Source organism: Coccinella septempunctata, chromosome 5 (assembly GCF_907165205.1).
Source record: "Coccinella septempunctata chromosome 5, icCocSept1.1, whole genome shotgun sequence".
NCBI lineage: Eukaryota > Metazoa > Arthropoda > Insecta > Coleoptera > Coccinellidae > Coccinella > Coccinella septempunctata.
In genome coordinates, this window is record NC_058193.1 from 38,588,687 (window position 1) to 38,611,158 (window position 22,472).

At 40.0% G+C, this 22,472-nt stretch overlaps 1 protein-coding gene across 3 annotated transcripts; it reads right to left on the reverse strand.

Moving 5' to 3' along the window:
- Positions 1–708: 708 nt before the first annotated feature.
- LOC123312923 (RING finger protein nhl-1) lies at positions 709–21,318 on the reverse strand. 3 transcript variants are annotated; one of them, XM_044897511.1, is made up of 8 exons: positions 21,165–21,318; positions 17,913–17,986; positions 5,816–5,957; positions 3,353–4,813; positions 1,843–3,130; positions 1,470–1,783; positions 1,271–1,411; positions 709–1,214 (listed from the first exon to the last, which is right to left on the reverse strand). In XM_044897511.1, the coding sequence occupies exons 3-8, from the start codon at positions 5,948–5,950 to the stop codon at positions 783–785; spliced, it is 3,771 nt and encodes a 1,256-aa protein (XP_044753446.1). In that variant the 5' UTR covers positions 5,951–5,957; positions 17,913–17,986; positions 21,165–21,318; the 3' UTR covers positions 709–782. The 3 variants fall into 3 exon arrangements, with proteins under 3 accessions (XP_044753446.1, XP_044753448.1, XP_044753447.1); XM_044897513.1 differs by lacking the exons at positions 17,913–17,986; positions 21,165–21,318 and adding an exon at positions 11,268–11,369; XM_044897512.1 differs by lacking the exons at positions 17,913–17,986; positions 21,165–21,318 and adding an exon at positions 11,221–11,348.
- Between the last annotated feature and the right edge of the window lie 1,154 nt (positions 21,319–22,472).

Sequence of the window (22,472 nt, forward strand, 5' to 3'; positions counted from 1 at the left end):
AGCTTATTTTATACTTTCAGCCACCTATCGAAGGTCTTCTTTCAGCTTCAACAATGGACTCTGACTGGAATATAAATCAGAAATCGGTATATATGCACCGTGAGTAGGCGCTGGTTGTGTATACGTATCGAACTGAATTATTGGGCCAATTACTAAAGCATTTGGATCTGAAATGTGATTTCATAGCGGAAAACTTTCGAAGAATTTTGCTAAGTCTGTAGCTAAACTATTAATCAGCTCAATCATGATCAAGGCATTCCCAGACATGAAACAGGAGTGATTCAATTATCCCTCTCGCTATAATATTGGAATTTAATCTCAATCATATGGGGAATTATTGAAACACCCACGTCCCTAAACTAATTAAGAAGTTTAACGTTGAAACACGAGCTAAGATGCTGCATAAATTTCGTAAGCGAAGGCTTATATGTGGGTTTTATTTTTTTTCTCGGTCTTCCCAAGAAAATTGTAATTAAATGTTAGTTAGGGGAACAAGGATGAAAACCATGTTGGCTGGGAACAGTCTGCTTAACGACACACGAACAAGAAATAATTTCTTGGCGGTTAAGAATTTCTTCGGTATAGCATACAATACAGAGTTTTGAATTTCATTCTTGAATGTTTGAGGTTTGTTGCTAACCCATTCTATAATGTAAAGGCTGTCCCAGTCACAAGCTTGAAGGATTGCGATGAATCAAAACTAAAGTGAACAAATGCAGCATGTTTTATTATTCCAAAAAACTCAAACCAATCGTTACATTTCACCCGGAATTAAAAAATCCTCAAAACACCTGTATCCTATGATTTTCCCGATCACACACCAGTATGTGTCCGGTCGGCGACATGGCCACGCCCTCCAGACCTTTGAACTCTCCCTTTCCGATGCCCCAGCACCCGAAGGCTCTCAAGAAAGTACCGTCGGGGTGGAAAATCTGGATCCTGTTGTTCCCGGAGTCCGCCACGCAGATGTATCCTTGATCGTCCACTGCCACCCCTCTCGGGAACTTGAACTGGCCTTCATCTGAACCTTCGGTGCCGAATTGTGTGATAACCTTGCCGTTGACGTCGAATATTTGGATTCTGTGGTTGTTGGAGTCGGAGACGACAACACGGTTCGTATTTGAGACGGCTATGTAGTGAGGATGCTCAAGCTGGCCTTCTTTGTTGCCCATTGATCCGAATTTGCCCACGAAGGTGCCGTCGGATTGAAAAACCTGGAGAAGGGAGACTTATGAAGATACCTATGAGTTCTAGATTATTGTGAACCTACCTGTACTCTATGGTTTTCTTTGTCGCAAACGTATATGAAGCCCAAAGCATCTGTTGTTATACCCCACGGATAATTGAACCTCCCATCTGCACTTCCTTGACTACCAAAGGACCTAAGGAATCTCCCAGACGGATCAAATACCTTGAACAAGAAATAATTGGTTTAAAGCCTAACCAAATTCAACCCATTGATTCCTCACCTGTATCCTATGATTGTATCTATCAGCGATGATAAACTGGCCGATCCTGTTGACGGCGACCCCTGCCAAGCAATCGAATTCTCCTTCTCCGTTGCCGTACTGACCAAACTCTTTGATGAACCTTCCGTTGGAATCGAACACCTGCACCCTATGGTTGGAGGAGTCGGCAACGACAATGGTGTTGTCCGGTCCGACTGCCACGCCACGCGGCCAGGTGAAACATCCGGCTTCGCTCCCCCTACTACCAATTTGAAACAGCTGTTGACACTTTTGGAGGTACTGACTTCTAGGGAATGTACCTGCCACTGCGATACCTGCGAAAGATCGGGTTGCAAAATCAAGTTTGTTGCGACTGACGGAAGGATTTACTTACCGGCTGCTGCCGTAGCTGCTGTAGGGGTAGTGGGGGAGCCTGCCATGTTTTTTGAATCATCGTCAGAGCTTGCTAATTCTGTAGAGCTCCTCAGGGGGAGACCAAGGGATAATCTTCTAGCAGCGGAAGAACTACCAGATGACGTTCCGGATACTCCCGTGCTATCTTTGTCTTTACCACTAGATCTATTTCCGTATTTATTCTTCAGATATCTCGCCCATGAACTCAACGCTGCTCCATCTTTCTCAGTTGCTGTAGATCTGTCCGGAGAATTATCTCTGGATTTTAAAGCGTGTGAAGAGCGACTTCTAGCTAAATCATTACTAGATGATGTAGTAGAGCCATAACCTCTACTTGCTAAGTAGGCTGTTGGATTGACCGAAGTGGGAGACATTGGTTCGTCCACGTCATCGTCCTCGCCGAACTGCTGGCTGCTCTTACTCCTCGCTAATCTTTGACGCCTATCCTTCAACGCCATGTATCTCGATCTTCCACTGGGATATTTGCTGTCATCGTCCGCTTTGGAAGAGTATCTAGGAAGATCGTCATCATCTGGCGGTATAGCTGCTGAACTTTTACTTTTATTCAAGAACCTACTAGTGTATCCGTATCGTTGAGGTTCTTCTTCCGCCGGTTTATACGAAGTTCTACTTCGAGAGTACCTACTACTAGGTGATTCCTCCTTCTGACTTGAGTATCTCGATTTCACCGAACTTGGTTCTTCCCTACTTGTCTTTCTAGAACTGTCACTTCCTTCCCTAGCATTAGCACTACGCGCCAACAACGGTCCAATGTCAGATCTAGCCATTTCCTTACTTTCAGCTTTCGTAGAAGGTTCGTCAGATTCTTCTTCCGACTCTGTTTCTTCCTCAGACGTTGTCTCTGTCTCATCCTCGTCTTCTTCTTTGGACGGTGGAGGTGGTGTTGTAGGAGTTTTGTTCAAAAATCTACTCTGGAAAGGTTTATGCGGAGCAGATTCCTTGTTGGAGCTGATGGATGACACGCGCGAGCGTGTATCTGATTCGTTTGATCCTGAATTTCCTCGCGTCAGGTATTTCTGCTTGACTTCTTCGGTAGAATATGGAGCACCAGTGCTTCGTATAGTTGAGGACGCTGTAGAAGATTCAGAAGACGCAGTGGATTCAGTGCTCGGTGACCTTCCTGCTTTTTTATGTCCCACATCTGAAAGTCTCCTGCCAGTTGTGGCCGTTTTACTAGCCGCCGTTTTTCTTTGCGTTTGTTGCAACGAACTGACTGATTCCTCAGATTCTTCACCATCGGACACGGCCTGTAGAAAATTCTTCGTTAAATCTTCACAAGGTGGGAAGGTCGTCATGCTTAGGGAAAACACAAACATTCACAGACGTATTGGGTTTTTTGGAGAAGTATCACATGCCAATGTGTAATCGGGACTAAGTGTCTTTGAACGTGTAAGCAAACATCGATCTAACATTAAACTAAATTGATTTATTCAGGTACAATTAATTTATTATTGCTCATCTAGACTCACCTCAGGAGCTGGAGTTTTCCTTTGAGTGCTAAGTCTTTCTTCGTTTGGGGGTCTCTCGACCACCCTTTCTGTTTCTGTGGTAGAGGTCGTAGCACCCTTGTTTTGTTTTTTTATTCTAGATATCTCGTCCTCCTCACTCACCTGTCTAGTTGCAGGTGGCGGTGGACGTTTTGGAAGTACTTTGGGTTGTGGGGGAGCTGGAGGAGTTTCTTTCTCTTTCTTTTTACCGCTTTCGTTTTCTTGCAACTTACGCATGACTCGAGGTGAGTCTGCAAGTCTAGTTATACCACTCAAAGGTCCTTTAGCTACATCTTCAGTGTCCAATACTCTTTCTCTCTCGACTTTTTGTTCGTTGAATCTCACCCTTGACGTCTGCTCGGTATCTGATTCGTTCTCTGGAGCATTATGACGTCTGAACCTGCTGTATCTTGAGCGAGCTGGTCTCGATTCGGAATCGTAGTCCTCTCCGTAATCATTTCCTCCAGTCCTGCCGTACCTATCATAACGTGAGCTCTCTCCGCCAGTTCTTTGAGGTCTTTCACCAAACTTTCTACCACCAAGTAAAGTTTCGTCCTGATCTCTATCCCCGTAACCTCTCTCTTCGTTCTGTCTGAACTGACTGGCCAATCTGTGATCGCTCTTAGATCTCATGAGACCGGGGCTACCACCAGGTGGCTGTAACAACGCGCTGCTCTGACCGAAAGGATGCGTTGGAGTTGTGATATTCAGGTCTCCAAAACCAGCCACGTGAAGAACTAGTTGATTTGGGTCGTGAGCGAGTACGAGCCTTACTTTTCTGCTGTAATCGGTATTCTCATATTCGAAATTCCTTATGAACTCCACCGTTTTTAGAAAGATTTCTTTGGCGTCCATCAGTTCGCAATCGTCCCAAATATCTGAGGTTTCTGTCATGAATTTATCGGCCAGATCACAGTTGCTCACGATGTTGGAAAGTTCTTGTTGCAGGTTGTCTTTCAAGGTATTCAAACATCTCAGTTCGGTACCTAAATATCTATCGATTTCCCCCCTCAAATAATCTGTTCTGTCTTTAAGAGCTTTCGATAATCTCCTGTATATTTCCTCAACTTCCTCGCCTACCGAAAGGCAGTTTGCCTGAAGACCGTGCGTGTTCTTCTCTATGAGATTCAGAGATTCCTGAAGCCTGTGAACGCCTCTACGTATCTGGTTATTTATTCTGGAGATCTCGCGACGTAGTATTTCCATGTGAGCTCCCTTGCAATCTTCGCAGACTTTCTTATCACAGTGGTGGCACATGCTGCAGTAGGCCTTCTCCGAGCAGACGTTGCACCGTTCCATCACTTGACCGCTGGTCGGATCTGGTAGTTCGCCGGTGATTTCTATGTGGAGTTCCAGGAACCTTTGGAGGGTTACGTTTGTGGGGAAACCCTGGACGCCTTGGTAGGGAATGCGGTGTTCGGCGCGGCATTCTGGGCATTTTACCTGCGGAAAAATTAGGCGAGTTAGTGAGATGTGGAAAGATGGGTTGATTGTTGAGGTTTTTATATTTTACCTCCCAATTTTCTCTTTGGGGTTTACACGATTTTGTACTGAATTTCTTGAGGATAGTCCCAGTAGTTTTCGATAGAAAGCCAGTATGGTATTAGATGTATTTTTTATTTGATTTTTATGATTAGTTCTTCAAAATAGTAATAGAGTTTATTCAGCTACAAATGCAGCATTTCTCGAAATATCGGACATTCGAAAGTGAGGTAAATGAATGCGGGGACCGTCCAGAAATAAATTTGTACCTCTGCCAATAATATTTATATCAAAAATCCGTAGTCATTCTACGTAAGCGTGAGCGTGTATTCGATTCTCGACAGAGTGAGTGTTATATTTCAGTTCCCTTTCGTACTGTAACCATTGACGGCATTTAACTGACCGTGATTTCATGTTCAAGAATATCTGGATACAGGAAACTGCATCGTTTAATTGATTTGGCGTCCGTTCAGGTATCAAACAAGATGAACGTCCAAATTGCCTGTTAGTTGAGAAGTTTCCAGGAGAAAACGATCGGGAGTTTGGGAAAATCGGGTACACGGGAATCTTGAGCTATTTTTAAACGATTATATCATAAATCTGTATCGAGTGGGCTTCTTACTAGCGGATATTTTCACAAATGAGTCGTTTAGACGGATCATATGCTACTTTTGAGGCTCTTATCGATAACTCATTACTGATGAGTTCCAAACACTGACTAAGCCCTACAATATTTCCGTTGATTTCTTCTGAAATCAAATAGCGAAATAGTTTGAGTGGTGAAAACTTATGAAATTCAGTTTCTTATGGATTTTCATCGAGTAGCAACCTCATTTATTCAATATTCTTCAATATTCGTCTTATGTTGGGAGTTAAGGAAATAAATGTGAAAAATACGAATTGGAAAACTTCCCCAGAAATGCTCGAAGAATCAGGAAGAATATTTCTGAAATGACAATTTACCTGTCTCCGGACATAATCCACCAAACCCTCCAGACATGGTTCCATGCAAAAACTGTGTTGACATGGCAAGAGTTTCGGGTTCCTATAACGATCCAGACATATCGCGCAAGTCAGCAGTTGCTCAAATTGTTCCATTGTTAGTCTGCAACAAAAACATGAAGGAGGAGGTAAAATATTCGTTCATACAGATAAAAAAGGAATCATAGTAGCTACTATTATTCTACTGCTCTCAAGTTATTGTATGGCCTGATAAAATGGGTCAAATTTCTCATATCATATCAGAAATAAAAATGAAAAATGCAAATTCTAATTTGCATGCATGAGTAAAAACATGTAATATATCAAGACAAAATTATGTTCTCTGCATATTTCCACGAAATATGTCAATAATTCCAATATTCCATATCATCAGCTGTATTGAATAGAAGAAACCCTTTTGTATTCTCGATCGGGCTTGGTGTATTCGGAATACATTCACATTTAAATTGGATACGAAAAGAGTCAACAAATGTTTGCAACTGGTTTGGACTGATATTGAACCTGACTACTTCGGTGACACCGTTTATTATCAAACTTTCGGCACTTGATAATAAAATAACGATTTATGTTGAATAAGGTTTGAGATTGTTTATCCCTGAACAAGATGAAGGTGCAGAGCAACTCTTTGTACTCTCTGATATAGGAATTTTAACTCATAACTTTACCCATTTCGGATTATGGTCGCTGAATGTAGATGGAAACTTCGACGGAAAATAATGGATATATCTGCATGTAAAATCCCCGAACACCGCCCCTAAACGCCGGCGTCGTCGCAGTATATAGCCCCCCGTTTAACTTTGATATATGAGATCCGATATTAGAGCCTCAAACTCCTGGCCTATCTCGCCGAAGAAAAATGCGGATTTGGACCGGCGGCGTCTGATATTAGCGAAACTTTTCATTTCCTCTTGACAAATCTAAGTGTGCGTGACCCCGGAGAATTCAGAATAAATATTCCAGATATGGAAAAACGATGAGAGGGTGTGAACGGGTATCTCGAAGTGACCTCTCAAACCTTGGAGATCACTTTGGGGTTTGGGTGGGCCATCCTTCATTCTTGATCCAGATGTGGGGGATCGAAAAAGAGAAAATGGATTTTGAAGGGTTGGGCGACAAAGGGAGAGATTTGTAGGGTGAGGGTTGCGGTGTTGTACTGGGTGTTTCATGTGAGCGTGCTACTGAACACTGTGGGTTATTTATTGAGGATAATTTAAAAGTAGAACATCAATACAGGAGAATGTTTCATCGGTTATCCAAATGTGCTATCCAAAAATTTTTTAAAGAGATAAATAAATTGATCTTCAAAGGGAATTCATACAGGGTGAGTCTTTGACAGTTTGAACATTTCAACAGTAAATTTTTGAGGTCAAATAAACACTTTTTTCCTGTATCATTTTTTCCGAATTTTCTCGCTTCAAAAGATAGAAGCTGTTGAAAAAAATTCATTTATAGGAAAAACCCATCTTAGTTTTTGTGAAATAATCACCTTTGAAAGTGTTTCCGCAACTATTCATTCACAACCTGTATATTTTCCACATGAATCATCTTCAGATTGGATCAGATTTGCATATCAAATACCAATGATTATATTATCTATAATTCTTCATTCTGTTTTCCATATTCTGTAATTTATTCATCATAAAAAGTGAAAATTCGTGATGGGTTGAACTTTTTCCGCGAATAACTGCAGATGCTTCGAGCTCAAATTACGAAAATATCCGAAAAATGGCCGGCGGATCTAATTCGATATTTTCATGAAAATTCTGCTTTAAAATACCGCGACTCGCAGGTTACTGGAGTCTGAACACAAAAGTTTAATCAGCGGAACGAAATGAAAAACTTCGACTCAAAATTCCACGGACTTAATTTCCTCGGAGACTTGTATTTCATTTAATGTTGACGCGATTTTTAGCGAATGAGAAACGGCTCAACCCTCCCCGTGAAAATTAATTCGAGGATTTTCTAGGATGCGGTTCGACCTTGTATTCAAAACAACTTCGCAGCCTGGAGGCAGTAAATCCTGCTAAAATGGCTGCTTTGCCCGCTAAATCATCCTGCTACATTCAACAGTTACGTTCGGAACTTGAGAATCGTCGGCGTTTCCCTAATGAAGACAAGAATTCGAATTTCTTTCCTTTCTAATTGCACGTCCTAGACATAAATCATCCTACTGGTCGGTTTTTCCTTCTGGAAAAAGGAGGAGAACCTTCGGTGACCACCAGGCACCAGCTCGGCCCTAAGCTCACCCCTGACCTTTCGTTCGCACTCGTTCAGTCCGCAACTTTCTCGCAGAAATGAGGAAGCGAATTGCAGAAGAATAAATTGTGTGTCACATAGTATTCCACTCCTTATGAGATCAATATTGCTATTTCCAATCGGATGTTATATTTGTCCGATCTAGATTGACGAATCTGGCTGAGGAATTTAGTTTCTAGCTGTCACATTGACTGATGCAGGTTGATGTAATCAGTAGGGAGCGTCTTATCTGCTCCATCCCTGAAATTTCCTTAGACATAACCGAATTCCTAATAATAGACCTCTTTTGTGATTTAGGAATCTAGATGAATCGATTCGTAATCCAAGTTGTCGAATTATCGACGAACCTGAAAGCGGGACATCCAAGCGAAATTTAAAATTAGAAGGTTCTTTGAGAGCGCACTCGTCTATTTTTAGGTCCAATTATATTCTTTCCACTGCAATTTTTGCATGGGATTTTGGTTCTTGATAGATATAGGGGAAGGATGTTGTATGTATTGTATGCTGTCAAAAATATCACAAATAATTTTCCAATAGTAAATTTACAGGGTCAATCAAAAAATTTTATTCCTCCTTGGTGAAGTAAATTAATGTCTGTCCAGAGATGGCCCTTGGGGAGACAAGGGTTCAAAAACTAATTCATTCATTCATTGCTGTATCCCGTTACCGGGAATTATTCTACAAAAAGACATAAAAAAGGACAGACTTATAATTTCTTGGGGCTAATTGCGACTGTGTGCCGTCCTGTGACTGAAGAGACCCAACCGTGGCCTACAGATCCTTCCACACTCTGGGCATGGATATAGTCACCAACCAGATCTGGCCGCCGCTGAATTCTTCTCGAGTCTCCATTATAACTGTGCACCATAGATCTCCACTGTGATCTGTCTAACGCTAGTTGTTCCCAGTTATGATTGGCATTAACTGATATAGGGATTGATGTAGTGTATCCTTAAACCGCTTATACTGGCCTCCTGGTTTCCGGGCTCCCTCTGCCAATTCGCCATACAGAGCTATTTTGGGGGTTCTTGTGTCTTGCATCCTCAGAATGTGGCCGCTCCATCTGAGTCGAGCCCTCGTTACTTGTGTCTCAATTGTTGTACAACTTGCGCGTTGCAAGACTTCTGCATTCGAAACTCTGTGGAACCATCTGAGGTGCATTATCTGATGACGTTGTTGCGTTTGTTCAAGCTGTTTAATATGTCGCCTGTAGGGCGTCCAGCTTTCGCTTCCGTAAAGAAGCGTTGGGAGGACGACTGCTTTGTAAACAGCTGTCTTGGTCTTCAGATTGAGGTCGTGATTTTGAAACACTCTGACCTTTAGCTTCCAGAATGCCCGTGATGCCGAATTGATACGGTTGTGTATTTCCGTGTCTAGGTTAGCCCTAGTATTTATGAAGCTTCCCAAGTATTTGAACTGCTCGACCTGTTCTATCATTCTCCAGGCTGATATGTGTTCGAAGGCTTTCTGGGGGACTTACCAGGATTTTGGTTTGGTCGATATTGAGTCTAAGTCCTAAAACTTCGTATATATGTTTATAGGTGTCCATTATCTTCAATATGCAGACGCACTTATCGCTAGGAGCCCAGAGGGTCAAAAACTAATAACAATCACTGCAAATAGAAAATCTAATAGGTACGCCCAGTCAAAAACTTTTCCTTTATCTTCTCCATGGATGTTCTTTCTGTGGGGTAAAATCTTCACCCTTATCCTCAAAAGAGGTTTCCAATATTCAGATTGAGAATGGTACAATGCAAATTTGTATCGATTAAGTCGATGTTAAATCTGAAACTGTCTCTGATTGGACTAACAAACGACCTTTCATCCAAACAAATAAGCGTTGAAGTAGCTGTCAGTTTTCCATAAATTTCGTGGCTGAAGGTCTTCCATATTTAACTCAAGGTTGTTGAAGTTATTTGTATCTGTATCTGGAGACAGATTCAGACGTAAACAAAAGTGGTGCAGAATCTTCCAAAGTCTTTGTTCAGAACTATTCTGGGCAAGCAATGAAATGACCCGATGGTTGAATGAAAAGAACATGACAGTAACAAGGTTCCAAAGAAACAACAGCATCTGAAAATTTTATGTGTTCAGATAATTTTCTATCCACGTTTAAATTCGGATGCTTGCATAGAATTGTAAACTGGTAAATTCAGGTAAAGAATGAAAAATTCCGAACGGTTAGGCTGAGCTGAAAGACAACTATAGAAGGGTTTAGCACCTCTGAGAATGAAATTTGATGAAAGCAATCATCTCATGGCCCCCCTTTGAATGAAACGTTAGAGAAGAAGTCGATTAGGGTTTTACAAAGGCAGGTCAGAAGTTTACTCTGCGATGAATGTCAATGAAGAGAACTGCTTTCATAGGATTCGTTTTAACTTTCTGGAGTTGGAGGAATCACTGGAATTCTAAGGGTATTTATTCTGTCTTCGGGGAGAGGAGAGAATGAAATTAAAGAAAGCAGAATCTCGCTCGGAAGTGGAAGTTTTTGTTCAATGCCCGTTTATCGTCGGATTTATAGACGTTAGATTGGATTGGTGTGACAAATTGCGAAACTGCCAAATTCGAAAACGTGAAAAAATATATCAGAAGTGTCCAGAGGGGTTATTGGTGGTTGGTAGTCGAACAAAATGAAGAGAAATTTAAAATGACCAATGGTATCAACTTTCATCAGACAAAACCCATTTTCATGAAAGCCAATCCGGAAGTTAAATATATCTTTTTTTCCTGATTTCATTTTCAAACGCCATTGTAGCATCTCTTTTGGCACTGTATACAATGCAATGGAATATTCTGTTTACCATAGGGTTGTTTTCGACTGAAATAAATTTTGATGCGAATAATAAACAAGGCCAACAGGATTATTTGAACTTTTATATCGATCAACAGTATGATATGAACTGGCTAATCCAATCATATCAAACAATATTTTTCATATTGTTTCAAGTTTTGTGGGTGTTCTTCGTTGATGAGATGATGGGAAAAGGTGATGAATTAATTCATCTATTTAGATTAATTGTAATGAAAATGCTTGTATGTGAAATAAGTTCACGGATCTAGAGCATGAAGCAACATAAATAGTACAGAACGGGAAACTATTAATAACTCACTGTAGATTCACTAAACGAGAAAACGTCCAATTCTCCTCAGAACGTACCTTTCGAAGTTTTTATCACATAAAAACACATCACAGTATTAGGGAAATAAGCGGGAAAATCACAATCGAAAAGCCACTTCCCGGAAAATTCGTACTAGAAGTCTCTCGATGTGCGATCGTGTTATATCTTATTTTAGACGAAGACTGAGCTCCAGAATGAAGAACGAACGACTTTGTGTTCCTCCGAAGGTGGGCGATAGTTTTCTAAAATTGAAACAAAAACCACACCACGGATCGTTGACGCAGAAAAGCGGGGTTAAAAATAGCGCTGATTTCGAGAAATATGTTCGCCTCTAGATTCGTGAATTTTTGTTTTTTGTTTTTGGGAAAATGCCTCGTCGATTTGTCATCGTTTCGAAAAATGAGTTTTGTGGTAACGTTTTGTTTTGGGCTATTTTTGGGAGTTGGATGGGGGAAAAGTATGGTCGTTTGTTAGGAAGTTCAGTGGCATTCAACAGTTGGCAGTGGTTTGAATGAAGGAACAATGAAGGAGAGGAGTCACCCTCTAGCTAAGGTCCGAGTTTAGTCAACTGTCTTCTCTTCATTTCTTCTTTTTTCATTCAAAATCTAATGCAGCCCATTCAGTATGGAAAATCGATATAAAGTAGAGTTGTTTTGAATAAACTAACTCTTCATAGATGATCTGGAGGTTCGTGTGTCTTGTGAGCACTTTTAAAGTCGAATAAAGGTGTGTTTTCCTTGCTTCACGATTTCACAACGAACAGAAAGTAGTGTAGCAATGAGAATAATCGAACACGGTGCATATTACTCTTGTTGAATGAGTGTTGCTCAGTGTAGTTACTGTAGTAGCATCAAACAGATCTATCATGAAAAAAATATTCGCGTCGTGCAAATGAAATGCTTCCGAATTGAAAGCTAAGGAAAAGGTACCTCTTTGACACAAAGTACAAGTGAATCAATAACTTCCTCCTTTCGCGCAGAAATTCGAATCGCCAAAATGAGAATTTTAATTTCGATTTTGTTAATTTGATCGGAAAGTGGCCGTGCCACCGAGAAGAGGAGAATTGCCGTACGATCTTACCGAATTTCCATGGAAAGCAGAAACGGATACCCGGCAGGAAAATGAAACCCGACTCGTATTCATTAAAAAATAATTACAGAACTGTTGAGAAATAATCTGAAATCCAATAGAATTTTTCCGAAATTTAATTCTTCAATCTATCTCTCCCCTCTTTCGATCGTGAGATTAAAGTGAACGAAAGGGCCTCGCTCCATTTGAATGGAAAATGGCTTTCGGTTAAATTTGTTCATATTTGGGTAGGGGGACGGGGAATCCTATGGCTATTCCGATAATTGACAGGAAAATTATCGTTATTCTAGAAGTATTGTCGAATTCTCAAATATACTCCATTCACTTTTATTTTAGCAGTCGGTTGGCCATGGAAATTTGACACATTTCACTCTTTATAGTAGGAAAATGTGGGGTTATGACGCTTGTCAAAACATTTTTGGGTTTTAAATCAACGCTATGTTGCCCGTTCTATGTAAAAGTTTCTGATATTACGTATTTTATCACAATGTCGAATCTCTTCGGAAAATATGTGACGAACATAATTGAAGTTTATACAAACTGATTGAAGGCATACCAATTCCAGTTATTTGCATGGAAAATACAAGAGATCAGTATAATATCATAATATGCACTAGCTTGAGGAGAGTTAATGTTTGTTATCTTCTTTGACAAAACTTTGAATACGTTACATCAGTTGTAGATTTTAAAAATAATAACCCGAAGATGAAATGCATATGTTGCAGTGGTTGGGAATGGGTATCTCCCGAAGTAATTAACAGATAATTACCAGAATGTTAAATTCTTCAACAAAAATCATCTTGCATCAATATAAGTGAAAGGAATCAAAGGAAGTTTCAATCAAGAGGAACTTCATATTTGAACAGAAATTTCACATGAATAAACAATTAGCAGGACAACTGGCACATATTTGTGGCTGTTCATCTTAATGCATTGATATAATAATAATAATAATCAGGTATTTATTGGTACCTTAAGACATTTACAATGTATAGGATAAGTCAAATGAAAAATAGAAAAATCAATTTTCGGGAACTTATTCTTCTATGACATTCATCGAAAATCCTGTAGTAAACTTTTCGCATTAATTCACTCAAACATAAAATTCTCAAATGCTACCACTTTTTTGGGTCTTCCAATAGAAGTAAATTTTTTGTCATCCTCTTCATTCACAATCTTTCTGATTGTGGAAATATTCAGCTGAAATATAAGTCGTTTAGATTCAGATGATACATTATATAAATTCTCTTACATTGAATATGTTCGCTATCGTCTGACGTATTGTGGATTTTAGAATTTCAGGGTATAACTATTTGAATGAGCGGACCTGAATTCTAAATAGCACTTCCTGAAACCCTGTCTCTTCTGTCAATCACTTTCGGCATTTTCGTGATAAAAATTGATATTAGTTGTGTCAACGGCGTTATGACATTTCATGAGTGCCAACCTCACTCTGTTCTAGTTACAAAAACTTGGGAAAATTATTTCATGGCCAACCGACTGCTAAAATAAATGTGAATGCAGTATAGCTAGATCTTTTTGTGGAATTTTCGAAGGTCTACTTTCGACACGCATAATATCTCCCAGAAAAATCATCGTAGATCTAAATGCTTATTGAAATTTTGCCTTTTCATGCTTGTGAAAAGAATGAGACGTCCTGAATCTTACATAATACTATGAATTGCTTGTTTTTTCATTAAATTCAGGTCTTTTTCAATGGGAAAGTATTTGTTTCATATTTTAAACCTGAAAACTTTGATAATTACTGTAAAATTCCCTTCAACACAGATACAATTTTCCATTCTTTTCGATGCGAAGAGATGTTATAAAATTTATGCTGCTGTTCTAGGATCCCTTTGTGTATCTTGGGTGAAAAGAGGACATCTGACTTCTCTCCTTATTCGATACAATATCGACGGACAAAGAAAAATTCGAACCAATCGATTCCCCCCATTCATACCCAAAGTTTCGGAGGGCATCTTTTCCTCCAGACGCCGAGGCTTGGACGCCCAATTATTTCTCGCCAGTCTGATACCGAAGGACAATAGATACCTTGTCTTCTTCTTCCTAACGAGGCGAAGTGCGAACGCCGTGAAAAGGTCAGCGCCTTCTGCGGCGACGAGCGCCACCCCCAACCCCTCCGAAGAAACCTGAAAACATCCCGGATCTTTGTGCTCAAACTTGCCCCCCACCCCCCGTTGCACTATGAAATGCATCCTAGATTAGGAGACGCGAAACGAGGTTCGTGACGTTCAGACCTTTCCAGATTTCGACTTCTTCCGGATAATGAGTTTCTTGGAGTCGGTCATTGGAAACGGGATCTGGACGGGCACCGGAGAATTGGGAGTTGTCTCCGAGAGAACGCTCGGTGTGACCTCTTATCTCAAGGGTAATTGGCGGGATCGTTTCTATGCTTTTAACGTGATTTTTTTTCCGGGATGAAATGGAGATGGTGGCGTTTTTTCATCGTGAGGTAATGTGGTTAGGGGGCAGAGGTATTTCATCTACATTGCACGATAAATGAGGAGGAAATCGAGAGGAATCGAATTTTTCAAAAATTGCAAATTTCAATCTTCGATATCTCCTGTTATATTCGTCTGATCCAATTGGGATTTCCAGTTCTATAATCAGCGTTGCCAAGGCTTTCACCCTAGCATAAAAACTCTATTTCGAAAATCTCGATTTTTTGGGTCAAAAATGAGCAAGGGGTTAGACCCCCCTAAAATGACCTATTTGCTACTCTCTCTGAAAATCAGGATGTTCTATGACTGTTCTAGGATATGGAGTGCATTGAATTTGTTTTGAAGATTCTAGAAAACCAAACAGTTGATGATTCAATAGAGAATTGAACTCCAGAGAGCTCTTCGAAGTCAACTCGAAAATGAAAAGTGGAAAAACGAAAAAAATTATTTTCTGCTAAACAGTGCTAGATATTCGAATGTTTGGTATGAAAATATAGGTTTTTCGAACACGCTGAATCTATTGCGAGCAATTTCGAAAGCCTATCTACCTTCGTTTAGATTTTCATCTTGGAAATGGCATTTTTCAAAAATTGCAATTTTCAATCTGCGATATCTCCTGTTATATTCGTCTGGTACAATTTTGATTTCCAGTTTTATAATCAGCATTGCCAAGGCTTCCACCCTAGCACAGAAACTCGATTTTGAAAATCTCGATTTTTTGGGTCAAAAATGAGCAAGGGGTTAGGACCCCCCTAAAATGGCCTTTTGCTACTCTGTCTGAAAATCGGGATGTTTTATTACTTCCTCAAGATATGGAGTGCATAGAATTTATTTTAAAGATTCTAGAAATGCAAACAGTTGATGATTCAATAGGGAATTGCACTCCAGAGAGCTCTTCGAAGTCAACACGAAAATGAAAAGTGGAAAAACGAAAAAAATTATTTTCTCCTAAACAGTGCTAGATATTCGAAAATTTGGTATGAATATCTAAGTTTTCGAACACGCTGAATCTATTGCGAGCAATTTCGGAAGCTTATCTCCCTTCGTTTAGATTTTCTTCTTGGAAATGGCATTTTTCAAAAATTGCAATCTTCAATCTGCGATATCTCCTGTTATAATCGTCTGATCCAATTGGGATTTTCGGTTCTATAATCAGCGTCGCCAAGGCTTCCACCCTAGCATAAAAACTCGACTTCGAAAATCCCGATTTTTGGGGTCCAAAATTAGCAAGGGGTTAAACCCCCTAAAATGACCTATTCGCTACTCTGTCAGAAAATCAGGATGTTCTAATACTGTTTTAGGATATGGAGTGCATATAATCTGTTTTGAAGATTCTGGGAAACCAAACAGTTGATGATTCAAAACAGAATTGCACTCCAGAGAGCTCTTCGAAGTCAACACGAAAATGAAAAGTGGAAACAAAAATTATTTTCTCCTAAACTGGGTCAGATATTTGAAATTTTGGTATGAAAATATAGGTTTTCGAACACGCTGAATCTATTGCGAGCAATTTCGAAAGCCTATAACTCTTCGTTTGGATTTTCATCTCGGAAATGGCATTTTTCAAAAATTGCCATTTTCAATCTGCGATATCTCCTGTTATATTCGTCTGATCCAATTGGGATTTCCGGTTGTATAATCAGCGTTGCCAACCCTTGCACAAAAACTCGATTTCGAAAATCTCAATTTTTTGGCTCAAAAATTAGCAAGGGGACCTCCTATATTTGCACCTCTGTTTAAAAATCAGGGTGTCCTACTTCTGTCCTAGAATGGAGTGCATAGAAGTTGTTCCGTAGATTCCAGAAAACCAGACAGTTCGTGCTCCATCTTTCTGGTGAAGATCGAGTGTGATGTCTCGAATATTTCATGATTTTCTCTTTGATCCAATAAGGAAAACGTTCGGTGTGAGTAGATAAGGTTGACATTTTGTTTCTCAACTCATTTCATTGACTAGAATCTCTCTATTGTTCATTTCCCCGTATTAAATATAATATTTCCCGGGAGGTATCTCGTCCAGATATACTCCGATTCACAACTTCGGTTGTAAACTTGCACCGCAAGCTCATAAAGATATTACCTCCTGCGATATTCATCTTCGGAATGGGGGATATCCAAAGAGCCAGAACTTTGTATAGCCGATTCTTGCCCGACGAAATATCCCGAGCAAATGGAGGAGTTATTTCCCGTCTATCCCTCAGGAATCCCAACTTTTCAATCGGTCATCCCCCTGAGCACCCGTCTCGCCCATTACAGAAATCGAATTAAAGGGAAACGGGTCAAGTTTTAACATTCTTTTCCGTGCCGGAAGCCATACTGACATTTCTCTCTCTACCAAGGAGAAGTTGCTATTGAGAATTAAAAAAAAAGTGAGAAAGACGGATGATGACAAATTTCGGTTGGTTTGGGGGATGTGGGCGCGAGTGAAAGTGGGGATTTGGCGCGGAAATGGAAATGGGGGGATTATTGTTCAATATTCGAAAAAATCCTCATCGAACCCTTCTGTTTCACTATTGCTGGAACTGAAATCAAGCACTGAAATTAACTAACCTATGATGGCTCTGGTGTGTAATTAAGGCATACTTAGCTGCAAATATATAACACTTAAATCTCAACAAAAGGAGCAAGATGCATCACATTAAATCAATAATTTATTCAATACACATCAGTGCAGCAAAATAGTATTGAAGCAATTTGAAGGCATGCAAAAAATAGTTATAGTAGTATTTAGAGAAATGTATGCTTTCGAAGGTAGGTCTTTTTTTTTTGACACAAGATAAAACTTTAAAAATGAATCATTTCACAAAAAATGGCCTCTATGAGTTAGTCTAGATGGCGGAGTTATCTGCCAACGTAATTCCAATGAATCTGAAGTACATTAAACCTTTGAAACCCTCTGTAAATTTTTCACATCTCTTCGTAGAAAATCGTTGTTCAATTGATCTATTGTGCGACAGAAATAGAGAAAAAAATCCTTCTATTTCGGTCGAATTCGATCAGGAGAACCGGCATATCTTCCGGTCTGACAAAAGTCCCAAAAAGACCCGCCTTTTTTTCGTCCCCATCGAAACGCAACGTTAGTCTGTTTGCACAAAACTCGAAAAATCTGTCGGTCTTTCGACGTTCTCCACTCACCAGATATTTCAGCAATTATCCGAGGCCCCTCCGGGCTGTGTTGGTAAAAGGAGCCTGATGGAATGACGAGGGCCCTGGAAAATTACATCAATAATGAAAAACGTAATTAGTATTCCACTCACGTCGATGATAGACTCGGATTCGTATTCTATAATGCTGTTACACGCGGTCCATTATGGGAATTTTCGATGTTTCCTCGGTTTGCCAGGTGCGTTTTCGCGCGAGCTCTGAAGCCGTTTGTGCGGCAAATTGATTGTCGGGCCTTTCGGGATTTGGAAATTTCCTGAGAATTCGGATTTTTTCGATTTTTCGCTCGAGGTGCGATTGTGACGCGGGAAAGTTGTTTGGGATGCGTGATTAACAATTTGTTGTGTTGTGTTGTGTCAAGAATTCAGTTTTATGGATGGGCTAGGGTGAAAAAAATATCGATATATATTGTATCGATATTCTTCAATAGTATTGATATATATCGAGGAAAAAATATAGATATTTCGATATATCGGTAGTTTCACCAAACGTGAGTTTTATCAAAGTATTCGGAAAGAACTGATGAAAAACGTACGAGCTTCTACATCTACAACCACATTCAACTAACTGCCAACTTGTAATCGGTTGAAATCGAAATCGCTGATTCACTATCCCGAGTAAGCAGAAAGCATGAAAAGGTCCAATTTTAGATCGTGCATGGGTACACACTCATATTTTTTCGTTTAGAACGACTGTGACAATTGTGATCAAGCTAAAAAATGATCTAAGCAGAGACTTAAATTGACCAGATTGACCTATAGATTCATAGTGAAACTCAATTACCCAACTCGCCGCCATTATACACACAATACACATCAGATCAACGTCTTTCACACAAAAATATCGAATTTGATACTCCGAAAAAATATCGATAGTCGATAGTATCGGAATTTAAAATATCGACGATATTTATAGATAATTTTCTGAAAAAATATCGATATTTCGATATATCGATATTTTTCGCCCATCCCTATTCAGTTTTAAATTGGACACTCACTGCAAACAACCTTCGTACTGCTTGAAGCCAGCCTAGGTGGTGGAGTCCTGGAGCAGGACGAGCTGTGTATGGCGCTGCATCGAGAACAAGTCTGATGGAGACACAATAGACCCTGGACTTCGATATGGAGCACTGTCAAGTGACTTTTGGTTCCAAATAATCATTGAAAACCAGATAGAGGAAGACACAATTCGCCATACTTCAAGGTACTTCTAAATACGACCTCATAATTATACAGTTATGGATAGAGCAGAGCTCCTAGGGACTCATTCATTCATTGCGGTATCCCGTTACCGGGAATAAATCTACAAAAAGACATAAAAAAAGAACAGACTTATATTTTCTTAGGGCTAATTGCGACTGTGTGCCCTCCTGTGACTGAAGAGACCCAACCATGACCTACAGAACCTTCCACACTCTGGGCATGGATAGTCATCAACCAGATCTGTCCACCTCTGTATTCTCCTCGAGTTTCCATTATAACTGTGCACCATAGTCCTCCACTGTGACTTGTCTAACGCTAGTTGTTCCCAATTATGATTGGCATTAACTGATTTTAGGGATTGATGTAGTGTATCCTTAAACCGCTTATACTGGCCTCCTGGTTTCCGAGCTCCCTCTGTCAATTCGCCATACAGAGCTATTTTGGGGAGTCTTGTGTCTTGCATCCTCAGAATTTGGCCGCTCCATCTGAGTCGGGCCTTCGTTACTCAAGTCTCAATTGTTGTACAACTCGCGCGATGCAAGACTTCTGCATTTGAAACTTTGTGGAACCATCTGATGTGCATTATCTGTCTTAGATGACGTTGTTGCGTTTGTTCAAGCTGTTTAATATGTCGCCTGTAGGGCGTCCAGCTTTCGCGTTGGGAGGACGACTGCTATGTAAACAGCTGTCTTGGTCTTTTCAGATTGAGGTCGTGATTTTGAAACACTTTGTCCTTTAGCTTCCAGAATACCCGTGATGCCGAATTGATACAGTTGTGTATTTCCGTGTCTAGGTTAGCCCTAGTATTTATGAAGCTACCCAAGTATTTGAACTGCTCGACCTGTTCTAGAGACTACGATATAAGAAATTGACCAATCTAATTGGCAGATGGCAATTAGGTTTAACGATATATGAACCCAGCCTTAGATCTTCTAAATCATCAACCACTAGTGTGTAAGGGACCTAATGATCCCCGTTTACTTCCAATTTTAATTTGAATAAGTCCTCATTCTTCTGGAAACATTTCAACTGTCGATGTTTGTGTTTTATTTCATCCTAAATGATTCCTCGACGTGAATTCATCAAAGAGAATTTCCGAAAAGTCAAGCGACTGTACAGTTCCCCGAAAGCTCTCTAAATTGCTGCTGTATCTTATCCCAAGATAAATATCAACGCTCCGAAGTTAATCGTACTTCTCCCACGTTGATATTTTTCATTTCTTCTCCGTGAAAAACACTCAGCGAAGCCTAGGGCGTCTCCGAAAGTTTTCTCCGAAGTTCCACGGTCTGATACTCAACCCTTTTGTGCGAAAGGCAGCACGGGAACTCAACTAAGGTTGCGTTTAGCCAACCGGTAAAATTTGAATACCGATAACCCAATATTCGCGTCTTTGGCGTCGGGGCGGACGCCACACGTGACGACGTCGGCATCCGACCGTGAAAGACTGTCGGAAATATTGATATTGAAAAAATATGAAATGATTGTTGAAGGAAAAATGGCATTTTCTCTTGTTGTAGTCCGGATTATGTGCATTCACTTATTGGCTCTACTTTCATGGGTTTCTCCATATCTGGATGATGCATATTTTCGATGTAAATTGGCAATATTCCTATAGATCGAGTAGAGAATGATTCACGAGCTAATCTATCTGTCACACACGATAAATGTTGAAAAAGTGACTAGTGACTTTGAAGGTTCATGATTGATCAGATCAAAAAATGAGTTCTGGATTTTGCTGAATATTCAGAACCTGAAAATAGGTTCCGATTGGAGCGCTTCAGGCGGGCATTTGAGTAATTAAAAGCACAACTTCCTCTCTCCACCGATTCCGAATTTTATGAATCAAGGGTTAGGAGGAAATTAACAGTTCGAAGACTACAAACCAACGCGACAATGCGTGAATAAGTCACAGTGGAAAATCAACCTCGTTCTCTAATTATAACCTCACTCTATACAAGCGCGAATAATTGGTCGGCAAATGAAAGGATTGGCAAATGATCGCGAAAGTAATTAGGACACTCACTTTTCTGCTGGTTGTCCAAAACACCAGGGCACTCTTCGGCAATTTTGAATTTTCCAAGACTTTCGCCCAGTGCCGAAGGTAGCACTCAGGCGGCACTAAAATGACTGCAGGTGAATGTTTTTAGGCGAAATTTCTGAACGACTGCCAAGTGGTATGTCTGAATAGCTACGAGATGATTCCGTGATAAAAATGCTCACAGGGAAGGGACGCGACAGACTTATTTCTCTGTCACATCTCCATGTACAGAGCGTCGTGGTTTCGCTGAAAATTTCTAGTGGGAATCGAAGAAACAGAGAAAATACTTTTCCTCGTCTGTATATACGTCGATGAAATGTATGAATCGTTGCTACGATTAGAAGTAGAACCTTCCCAATTCAAACCTCTACAAGATCTGCTGATCTGATTGAAATCTTGATAAAAATAAGAATTTCCTAACGTTACTGGAGGAAAAAGGGAACTTATTGAGAGTAATTAAGCATATTACCCTCTAGAAAGAAGGTCTTATTTAGCGAGAGCCATTAGCTTTCATCTCAATTCTGTCTCTGAGATCTGAGTTTCCTCAGGTGGATGAAATCGCTTTGAATTCCTTTTTTTGGACAATATTGTAAAGGTCGAAGATTCCACTGACTGGGTCAACAAAAAAATTGGTCCGAACTTGAATTTCCCTGACAATTTAATATAAATTCATCCATTTATTTCCAAAGCTCGGAAAGTCACCATGTTCCTCTGCTACTAAGTGGATCAAATTCCTGTCTTGGCGATATTCCCCATGAAAAATTGTCCCGTCCTTTTCGAGTCAACACCTGATCTCATTCCCGCCGTGAATCCTTAAGGGCTCTGCCTGCTACAAAATTCCCATTTTGCATCCGTCTCACGCCTCCAAGATATGGAGTAGAAAAAAAAGTTTATTCGGACAACACAGCAGGAATATCTGAATATTTATTATGTCGTATTTACCTTGTCGACTCGGAATGGCAAAAAATTGTATTATTTCGAATTCGGAGGTGAAATTGCCTTCATTCCAACCAGGAAAGGGAAGTTCTTGAATTTATAACAATCATTCATGAAAAATTTCATTACTGGACAACAGATAGTCGATAATGGAATGAGAGATGTAAAGTTGAAATATGAGTGCGTAAGTAGATATATGATGTGTACAATTCCCCCTTTACAAAAATAAGATGTTGAACTGTTGTTCAATTTTCAAAATTTCCTTGGTCATCAAGGACCAATTTTCACAGAATTTTGGTTTTTCGTGAACACTTGCGATTGTGGTTTGTTTGAAATTTGAACTCAAATTCGTGATGA